Source organism: Enoplosus armatus, chromosome 1, assembly GCF_043641665.1.
Source record: "Enoplosus armatus isolate fEnoArm2 chromosome 1, fEnoArm2.hap1, whole genome shotgun sequence".
Classification (NCBI taxonomy): domain Eukaryota; kingdom Metazoa; phylum Chordata; class Actinopteri; order Centrarchiformes; family Enoplosidae; genus Enoplosus; species Enoplosus armatus.
The window spans coordinates 7823959-7835193 of record NC_092180.1 but is presented as its reverse complement, the minus strand read 5'-3'; the positions used below and the strand labels follow the sequence as shown (position 1 = coordinate 7835193).

Sequence of the window (11235 nt, the reverse complement as noted above, 5' to 3'; positions counted from 1 at the left end):
TTGGCACAAAGCTCTCATCCTGACAGATATTCTGGTCTCAGCCCAAAAACGTCAGAGCGGCCATGACGCTGAAGCCCAGCAGGATGAAGAGCACCTTGAGAAGCTGCTTCCCGGGGGAGTTGAGCTCATGCGGAAGGATCTCTAGAAAGGTGATGTAAACAAACGTCCCTGCAGCGAGCCCCTCCAGGACGGCCTGGATGAGTGCTCCAGATGCTAGCTGAGCCTCCATCACACTGATGCCCATGGCGATGCCTATAGGCGACATCATGGCGAACACTCCGATGTAAGCAGCCACCCATAAAGGACGAACTGCGCTCTGGACCAGCTTCACAGACAGGCTGAACACTATGATGCTCTTGTGGACAAGTATAGCGATGCAGATCTCTAAAACCTGGAGAAAACAAAGAATATGGTTATTTCTATCTCCTTTAATAGATTTTTATAAAAAAATTAATAGTAAATGTTGATTATTCTTTATATAAAGCCTGCAATGGATTTTGGTGGGTAAACAGAATTGGGAAATGTGACAATATATACCACAAGACACTACAGATTTGTCAACTATTGGAGATACTGTTTATACCATGGTAGCTATACGTTTGATATCTCTGGTAATACTAGGTCATTGTATGCAGTGCTGCAAATCAAAGAGCATATCTGCTTTATAGCAATAACAGATTTTTATATTAGCTTTATCAACGCAGTGCCCTGATTTTACAGGTATTCAATTTGCTGGATCAGCCAAAAATAGATGTTCATGTCTGGTGATTTTATCCATCCAACTGTTTCTCATTTCATTTTCCAGAAAATGATCGATACAGTAACATATATCGATATCAAAATATAAAATAACATATTCTTAGATATACTGCAATAAAAGATGTATCCATATCGCCCACTTACAACAGGTAACTGATTAATTAATATGTGACAACTGGGTTCAGAAGAAATCACAGGCTGATAATGTTGATTTAATTAACACCAAACTAAAAAAAGATTTGGTCAGATGTTTCAAGGTAGTTACACGTCTGTCTGCAGGGTGCTCTGTTGCACCTGTAACCCGCAGTGATGCGAGTGTAGCAACGTGAGTAATTCAACCACTGCGGCGCAGCACAAACATGATTCTCAGCTGGTGATCCTCTATAAGCAGACGCCCCTCTTATACAGTCGACTTTTCCTTTTTAGGAATTAGCTTTTAAATCCCAGTTGTTTCACCTGAGTAAGTAGTCTGTTTTATTATAGTATGTCTAATTCATAATTTCTCCTTTGTTCTAACATATATTATTGTAATTTTTCATTATGCAGTGAAAAATAATAATACTAAAAAGTACTTTGGTCTGCCTTGAAAATTAGATATTACTTGCAAAGAGATATATCTAAATAAATAAAGTTTGTATATATATTTTAATTCATAACCAATCTATGAATTAACTGTCTGACATTTATTTTTCTAAATAGCAAAGTAAATTTCCAGCTGAACACACACATAAGACACAGTTATGTGTAGATGAAAAGTCCTGCGGGGACATTGACAGTACTAGACTGTTTAGGCCGTCTTGTGACCACAAAACACAGATGAGACTCTCATGACAGTGAGATTCCTTTCCTGTCGAAGCGTCCTGAAGCGGTAAATTGAAAGCTTGCTTTCTTCTGGCTATATGAGAGTGCTGTGAATATGTTCCCAACTTTATGTTGCCAAGTGTTTGCAAAGTGCATGACGTGTAATAAAGCCTGAAGAACCAGAGAGGTAACTTTAAATAAGAATTTGATTCTTTAAAAGGAAAAAGAAAGTGGAGAAAACAACAATTGCTGTGTATTCTGTGGAACTTTAAGCAGATTTAAAGGTTTAAGGGTTTTAGACTGCGGTTTGGTGAATAACACTGAATGTAAACATAACGCTGTTTGTTTACAAGAAAATTCCTCAGGACCCCTTTAACACCAAGTGAAGTACTTTCTGTCTTCTCACCTTTGAGTCAGTGCTCTGCAGGCCGATAGCAAGACCCTCAAAAACCGAATGGAGCGAGAGGGAGAGGAAGAGCATGAAGGAGCGAAAGGGGGAGTGAGCCTGAAAGTCAACGTGGACGTGGTGCCCGCTGCTCTCCAGATCAGGGCTTGTTCCATTGCCGTGACCGTGCCCATTTCTGTTGTCCGAAATGAGGGGCGCCCTCTCCTCCTGAGTCCCTCCCATCTCTCGACAGTTCAGGACAATCCTCTCCAATATGAGGACCGTGAAGAAGCCGGCAGCCATGATGAACTCTGGAAGGGGGAAACTGGTCTGTTTGAGACCGACATAGAGAGATTAATCAGTTTGCAGGCTCATGCTGATAATGTCAAGAATTAGGGAACAGAGATTGTAAACAGACTACAGTACAGTCATCAAGGACAGGATATCTAAAAGTGCTCTGTCAAAGCAGCTGTTTTATTCTTGAAGAATGTTGTTACTACAAAGTTCTTGTGGTAACCGTCGATCACTTGTTCTCACTTTATTCACTGCCTTTATTTATGTCTTTTTCATTTAAATAACCAAGTACGAACACAAAACATCCTCTGATTCCAGCTCCTCAAATGTGAGGATTTTCTGATTTTTTTCTATTTGATATCATTGTGAATTTTACATTTTGGGGTTTTTGACTGCTGGTATGACAAAACAAATCATTTGAAGAGGTCAACTTGCGCTCTGAGAAGTTGAGATGTGCATTTTTCACTGCTTTCTGACATTTTATAGACTAAATGATTAATAGGTTACTTGAAAAAAATACTGACTGATACATTTACAGTAAAAATAACCGTTTGTTGCAGCCCAAGTGTGTATTCAGACCCTGAGTTTGTCTAAGTCACCCCATACTTGGACGTACCTCCACCTCCCGAGCATCCAGCTCAGCGTTGATGTCTGACAGATAATCTGGAATGATGTCGAGGAGACATGCTGCCAGGAAAACCCCGCCGGCAAAACAGCTGATCAGACTCAGAACTGTGCGGTGTGTTTCTGCAAATGGAAAGACAAAACATCTCTTGTGTTTCACACAATGGTAAAAACACTACAGACATAAAGCTATAAACTGCAGAGTAAACAGCATATTTTCCAATTTTAGACTCAGTTATGAGTTACTCGGATTTCATGCATTTCCCAGAAAGAAATCTATTAGTGAATCATGATTATTTTTGGGGCATTTCGATTTTCTAACTTGTTATTATCAATTGGTTAAATAAAAAAAACATTATTACTTAATTGGCTATAACTGATGGTACTTCTCAGACACAGCACTCATAATGAAACTGCCACTTCCAAAGTTAGAATAGTTGTTGAAATATCATGTGACACATCATGAAGGCATCATGATGAGCACACAGACGGATGTAGGGAGAGAAATGATACTTTCACTTCCATGTAAGAAAGCCAAAGTTCACCATTCAGACAGCCTCATTCTGCCTGTTATACATCAAATTACATGTGACCGTGTGCTAAGAAGGCTTTGGGCTTCTGGCTTCATCCCTATCAGGTGACTCCAGCCCACGGGTGAGAGGAAGGTTTATTAATGCTCGTGATGAACTTACACATTACACATACATACATACATTTAGGTTGACAAATCACAGAAACACTGTGATGGTGCAATAATTACAATGTCAGCCCATCACAAGCCCACAAGCAAATGTTTTAATAAAAATAAAACATTCAAACATTTCCGTAAGAATTAGTATTTTTTGCTCATAATGGTGGTTGTTTATGAATATGATCAATGGTTAAAAGCCACCCTGTTACTAACAACTGTTTACCACTACTCTGTTATCACTTTGTTAATGGTTTCTGTGTCACAGTTGATAAAATCAATAACAGTTAATTGCCTTTACAATACTATCTACAGCTAAACATGTGATTCAGTTAGACAGAAGGCGGGTGAAACAACAACAACACTATCTACGACCCTGTTCCTTCCGCTGGTCTTAAACATAACACCACACTTCATTTAAACTTCGGACCATTTAAGGTTGGATGGTCCATTTGCAAATTGTAACACATCGTAGAATAGAAATGAAAACTGCAAATGAATCAGTGACTTTCCTTTTTTAGGTCGGCATCAGAGTAATACAGCAACAAGTAATCCAATCAAAGTAAAAAGTTTACATTTTTCGCCATAATCCACATTGTTTATCTGTGGTTTAATGCCCCCTCTTCTTTGAAAGATGAATATAACAGTGGTATAGACTGTACACCAATGCTAACGTTAACAGTTGTTTATGTGAGCTGCTTATGTTATATTAAGGTAAGGTTTACCAACCTGTCCCGTTTGTGTCTCTGAACCACTTGACTTTAGCAGGGATAAATCCAAAAAGGAGGGTTAAGAGCAATAAACCGATCAGAGCGCCTATTTTCACCTGGAGCAAGTATTCCATTTTGTAGCATAAACTGTCGGTTCAAGAGTGAGGTTCGCTTCCTAACTGTACTATCATTTGATTAGCTATGGAGGAAGCCGATGCTTACTGCTGACCGACACGAAGATAGGAGTTTCACTATGACCAGCAGCCACCGTAATGTTGTTATTTGGAAAGTAGAGGTGGTTCTGCAGTTCAGGCTACGGTGGCCGAGAAGGGCCATAAATAACATCTCGAAAAAAGACTGAACGGGGCGCCCCAAGTAGCATCTCTCTACTTGTCATAACAAAACATAGCCTGTGTTGTGGAAAGTGTTATTAGTTAATAGTACTCACAGTTATGGACTCTTGTTTATAGTGTAATATCTAATATTTCTACTTTGTAATCACTTTGTTGTCAAGTACATGTTTTCAGTGGTTCGCCGTTGCTGCCAATGAAAATCTCAAAGGCCAACAACTGTCGTCAAAGTGTGTGGAAGTGTGTTTAGCATGACTCACCTACACAAATAGTAAGGCTGGAGGAAATGCAGTTATAAATGTTAGTAATCCATTAATAAATACTGGTAGGTTTCTCACTTTTTAATAATCCACCTAGTCTGCAGTTACAAATGTTAAGGTAAATTGTAGAAGTTAGGTAGTCCATTAGTCCATAGATAGAAGTACACTGGAGGAGGACAAACACCAGTCAAAGGTGTTTTAAACCTGGGTTGTTCTTACTAACTTGCTTACAACTGATCTATACACAGCATTTCTAAATGCCAGCTGTTAAAAGGGTTCCTCATTACTAGAAACTGAGACCTAATTATTATATTGTGAACAAATTTCCACTCACCTCCATTGTATTGGGATGGCAGCAGAAGGGAAAAACGAACACAAATAAATCAGAATCAGAATCAGAATCAGAAATACTTTATTGATCCCCGGGGGAAAATTGTACAGTACCAGTGCTCCCATTCAAGAGTAGAAAGTAGCATAATTTAGAACTAAGAGTATGTACAAAATATAAAAATAAGAAATAGAAAATACAAAATATACACATTTACAGTATTTAAGTGAAATGAGGTAAAAATATATACAATAACAATGTATATGTATGTATGTGTTGCACTAAAGTGTGTGACTATATATGTATTGCACTTAAACATTTAGAATAAATAGTGAGGTGGTGTTTGAACAGGTGAGGTAGATACAAATTTCCAGTCTCTTCCTGAGTGTCTGACACTCAGAGGGAGGAATTAAACAGTTTGATGGCCACAGGCAGGAATGATTTCCTGTGTCGCTCTGTTGTGCATTTGGGAGGAATGAGTCTCCCACTGAAGGTGCTCTTGTGTCCGACCAGTACGTCATGGAGAGGATGTGAAACATTGTCCAAGATGCCCTGCAGCTTAGACAGCGTCCTCCTCTCTGACACCACCGTCAGAGAGTCCAGCTCCACCCCCACAACGTCACTGGCCTTGCGGATCAGTTTGTTTAGTCTGTTGGAGTCCGCCACCCTCAGCCTGCTGCCCCAGCATGCAACAGCATAGAGGATAGCACTGGCCACCACAGACTCATAGAACATCCTCAGCATAGTCCGGCAGATGTTGAAGGACCTCAGCCGCCTCAGAAAATAGAGACGGCTCTGGCCCTTCTTGTAGAGGGCATTAGTGTTCTTTACCCAGTCCAGTTTATTGTCTATGTGAACTCCCAGGTACTTGTAATCCTCTACAATGTCCACACTGACCCCCTGGATGGAAACAGGGGTCATCGGTGCCTTGTCAGTTCCTTTGTCTTTGTCACGTTGAGCTGCAGATGGTTCTGCTCGCACCATGTGACAAAGTTGTCCGCAGCAGCCCTGTACTCCTCCTCATCACCCTAACTGATACATCCAACTATTGCTGAGTCGTCAGAAAACTTCTGAAGATGGCAGGTCTCAGTGCAGTAGCTGAAGTGCGTGGTGTAGATGGTGAAGACAAAGGGAGAGAGGACAGTCCCCTGTGGGGCCCCGGTGTTGCTGACCACTCTGTCTGACACACAGTGTTGTAAGCGCACATACTGTGGTCTGCCAGTCAGGTAGTTGACAATCCAGGACACGAGGGGGGCATCCACCTGCATCTCCGTCAGCTTCTCACCCAGTAGAGCCGGGCGGATGGTGTTGAACGCACTGGAGAAGTCAAAAAACATGACTCTCACAGTGCTCGCCGGCTTGTCCAGGTGGGCGTAGACGCGGTTGAGCAGGTAGATGATGGCATCCTCCACTCCAAGTCGGGGCTGATAGGCGAACTGAAGGGGGTCCAAGTGTGGCTTGACCAAGGGCCGGAGCTGCTCTAGGACGAGTCTCTCCAGGGTCTTCATGATGTGGGAGGTCAGTGCCACGGGTCTGTAGTCCTTGGAGCCACTGGGTCGCGGCGTCTTTGGCAACCATGGCAAAACCATGATTATCTGTGGTTAGACGCCACAAGATAAGTGAGAAATCTTAATGAGTAGAGTATTTTAGCTAAGCTTTAGGCTAAATTTAGCTAGTTCGCCAACAGGAGCCTTGTTTCTGTTTTACGAAGGTGAAACAGCATGCGAAAGACATTAAATTGGCAATGTACAGACTGAAATTGAGTCTATCCTTATTAATCATTAATTTGACTATTGGCCAGCAGGTGGCACCCTGTCACCGAATTCCACGAACCGCTTTCGAGTTGATGACGACATTTCCATGCGCCGGATATGTTGACCCCCCTCCAGGAATCTCAAATGCTGATGTGTTACAAGGAATTACACCGCAGGGAGACTTCAGGTTTTCTTTTTTGATGCTGTAATATAATAACGGAGAGAAGCGGCGGCGGGTCACAGGTCGATGTCAAAGAAGACGCAGTGGAAGAGATCAACAGCAGCGGGTCAGAGAGCCAATGGCGGTGAGACAATCAGACACATGCAGCTGCGACAGTGAGAGACTGAGACAGGAACCACTGTCTGGTTCACTTTTAACATTTACTTAAACAGTTTACTGTAGCTGATGCTGCTGTGTAAAGTGACTCAGCTACAGGGAGAAGAAGAAGCCAAAAACTGGTCCTTGTTGGGAATACATCTGAAACTAACTAAAATCTGACTGATGTCACAAACGGAGTATCTGTCAAAGCTGAATCACATGTTAAGTCAAATGGGTGTACATGAAAATCAAAAGCAGGTTTAATCACTTCCAGGTCATTAGTTGTAAATCTATTCTATTATTATTGAAACTCTTCTGTATGAGGTTTGTTTTAAAATAACTTAATTAAACATTACACATTGTATTTGACTATAGACAACTTTGCAAGGGGGTACAAACACGTACAATAAACAAACGTAATACACAAAACAAACACAGCACAGAGCAAGAGCAGCATAATAAATATACATTGACCCAGATCTATAACAAAAGTTATAAATAAAGCAGTGCTGTTGTCATGGTTTTGATATCTTAAGCATAAGCATGTAAAATACACATTCAATTCATTTTGACATACAAGAAAGGGGGTCTAGATTTACTAAATGGAGGTCAATTATTGTTATTGAGCAGAAACCGTAAGATGTTACATGTACTGTATTCAGAAAGTAGGTTATCTGGCCACCATAAGAAAAGCATGTCTGAAAAGCCTGTTTTGCACCTGCACTTACTCAAAACGTGTTGACCGGTTCACATCGTTGAAAAACAGCATACTGTTGCTGAAACTGCCCTTTTGTGTTTTGCCCAACAGCCCAAAGGAAAAGTTGGCACAAAGGGAAAGAAGCAGATCTATGAGGAGAACGAGGCAACGCTGAAGTTCTACACAAGAGTCATCCTAGGAGCTAATGTAAGAACCTCAATGCTGTTTTTGTGTTGTTCCAGTCAAAAGAAATGTTTAAACGTCAGAGATGGACACTGCAGTCCTTCAATGAGTCCACATTAATGTCAGTTCACCGACATGACATCTGTGCTCATTAACCTTGTTGGATGAAGGTTTGTCCGTTTCTTTGTCAAACTGCCGTTCTGCAACTTGCTTGAATCTCACTCAAGCTGCAGCCAGGTTGCCTGTATTGTTTCACTTTCTAACACCAGCCCCGTTTTAGACTTGACAGTATGTTTTAGGTTATTCACATTTACATTTAAAACTTTTTATGTGTGTTGTCAGTTGTTTCAGATTAAAATATAGATAAAATTCTCTTTCACAGTATGAGTCATTTTTAATTGCAATATTGATAAATATCTTTTATATAGTAAATAAACTGCAAATTCAATTGTGAAACTGTCCATTTTTGGATATTATTATTATTATTATTATTATTACTAAATCATGTGAATCCAAAATGACCATGATGATGAGGGTTTGCAACAATGCCTGCAATGATCTAATATGACTAGAGATAATAAAGAAACTTATGCTTTGGCGTAAATATTAGAATAGAATAGAATCATCTTTGATTGATTATACAGCAGGGCTGCACATAACGATTATTTTCATTATCGATTAATCTGCTGAATATTTTCTTGACTAATTGAGTAATTGTTTGAACTATCAAATGCCACAAAATAGTGAAAAGATATCATTTGTAATTCTCAGAGGCCTCGTTGTTCAATCTGCTAGATATGATAGACGTGAAGATTTTCAATCTACTGTAAAATATGACAACGCAAAACAGCAAATCTTCACATTTGAGAAGCTGGAATCAGATAATATTTGTAATTTTTGCTTGAAAAATTACTGAAATAATTGATCGACTATCAAAATACTTGCAGATTCATTTTCTGTCGATCGACTGATTGATTAATCGGCAAATCGTTGCAGCTCTATTATACTGTCATGTCGTCCAACTCCGCCTCAAATATACTGCTCTTCCTCCACAGGCAATATATGCTGCCGTAAATCTTTTGGTTTTCTACAATTCGTCTACATTTTGGACATGGGTGAGTGCATTTAATCAAGATTATTTAAAATCTCAATATCCACACGTCTAATGTCCTTTCTCACCTTCCTGGCCCTAAACCTTGTGTTCCTCCTGCAGCTGCTGCTTGTGTTTGCACTAGCAGTGTATGTCGGGAGTTACCGCTCCATGTCTGCCATGGCCAAGCCAGCGTTTGCTGAAGATGGAAGTCTCCTGGACGGAGGAATAGACTTAAACATGGAGCAGGGAATGGCAGAGTAAGTAGCCCCTAAAGTACAGATAGGATTCAAATATATTGGGAAGAGAAACTCCATATGTAGTCATTCATGCACTATGAAAACAATGTGACTATGTAAAACAACTTGGAAATACTTTTTTGCACATGGTTTTATATTCGTGTGGCCTAACTAACCAAGGAATTGTGAGGTAGTTTAAAAAGTGTCAAAAGTACTATCAGGTGGTATCAGGATGTTTCTGGATGCTGAACATGAGACAAAAGGCTCACTGTCTGTTTTTTAGGTGGTTTGTCAGTGTGCCTACAATAAATGTATTATTAAAGTCGCCTTCAAATGTTCTCTGAGTAACGATGCGCCTGTGAACAGTGGCAAATGCTTGGACTTTTTTTGACCTGGGTTTCACCTATCAGGCTGCATTCAGTCTGTCCTAACCCACTGATTAATGGAGCATATTGGGGACAGGACGCTTTGCAGACATGACTGGAGGCTGAAAATACTGCTGGCCCTCCTCCACTGCGTAAATAATTTAATTTATATCTTCCTTTAAAGGTGGCAATGTTTGACTTACCTTCCAAGAAGAACATGCTAACGCAGTGAAGGATAGTGTTCCTGAGACAAGAATTAATGTTTTAGGGAATAAAACTATATTTTAGGCTTTTTATTTTAATCTTTGTATTCTTTGTATATCTGTATTCAAGAAATTTCATGCAATGTTTCAGTTTTTCTGGTGGAAGGCATTTTAATTATAATATATCATTTTCTTGCAGTCACATAATTTGTTGTAGTCTGCTTGACGAACCTGAATTAATTGTTTGAACTTCCTCTATGTGCACAGAAGCACGTGATTTTTCAGTGATCATTTTATTGTCTGTGTGTTCTGGTTTTAGGCACCTGAAGGACGTCATCCTGCTCACAGCCATAGTCCAAGTGCTCAGCACAATCTCCTCTTATTTCTGGTATCTTTGGCTGCTGGTAAGAGCTTTTGTAGAAGATGTTCTGTGTCCAGTTTCCCTGACAAATCCTATTGTCTCATAATTTGATCTTGTCCTCTGTGTGTGTTTCAGGCCCCGGCCCGTGCCCTGCACCTGCTGTGGGTGAACTTTCTGGGCCCCTGGTTTATGGCAGAAAGCCCGTCGGCACCAGAGGAAGTGAATGAGAAGAAGCAGAGAAGACAAGAGCGCAGACAGATGAAGAGATTCTGATGCTGAAGAGCAGACGGAGCAGTATTTTTATACACAGAATCTAATATACAGATAGGGAAGAACTCATAAGTTATTCAGGAAGAAATTTTGTTATTAAATTAAAGTCAATCCAAATCTTTCTGGTTTCTGCTTTCTCCTATAATCCAATTTTCTCCCTAAATTATGAAATGAAATCTTCCCTATTTAGATAATGTCACAGTCCAAATATCATTTGTCCTGATGCAGAGTTTTAAGAGTTTTGCTGTTGCACAATTGCACTGCCCTTCGCAGATTTCCATAAAATATTCCCCTAACAACCCTGTGATACAGTGGCAGAACTACAGCCAGCTGAATTAATTCTGTCAGTGCCACTTCTGCCATGTCATGTCTTTTATGTTTATTTAATTGTATTTTTCAACAGAATTTATCGGTGAGCCTTCATTACAGAGCCGAGATATTTTGTTTGTGCGCTATTAAGTCATCAAATCAACTGGATAGAAGTCAAGTTTTAATGGGAACATTTAAAAACTGTTTTGCAATAAAAAGAATCTCCAGATGTGGAGTTGATCATCA

At 40.1% G+C, this 11235-nt stretch overlaps 2 protein-coding genes across 2 annotated transcripts; one reads left to right on the top strand and one right to left on the bottom strand.

The window, feature by feature from the left end:
• Positions 1–4464, bottom strand: slc39a1 (solute carrier family 39 member 1). The gene is made up of 4 exons (XM_070909016.1): positions 4281–4464; positions 2856–2986; positions 1967–2275; positions 1–391 (listed from the first exon to the last, which is right to left on the bottom strand). Exons 1-4 carry the CDS (start codon positions 4393–4395, stop codon positions 38–40), a joined length of 909 nt encoding a protein of 302 aa, XP_070765117.1. The 5' UTR covers positions 4396–4464; the 3' UTR covers positions 1–37.
• Positions 4465–7104: 2640 nt separating this feature from the next.
• On the top strand, positions 7105–11235 carry tmem208 (transmembrane protein 208). Its single transcript, XM_070908256.1, has 6 exons — positions 7105–7258; positions 8081–8176; positions 9208–9267; positions 9366–9502; positions 10369–10453; positions 10546–11235. The coding sequence occupies exons 1-6, from the start codon at positions 7253–7255 to the stop codon at positions 10681–10683; spliced, it is 522 nt and encodes a 173-aa protein (XP_070764357.1). The 5' UTR covers positions 7105–7252; the 3' UTR covers positions 10684–11235.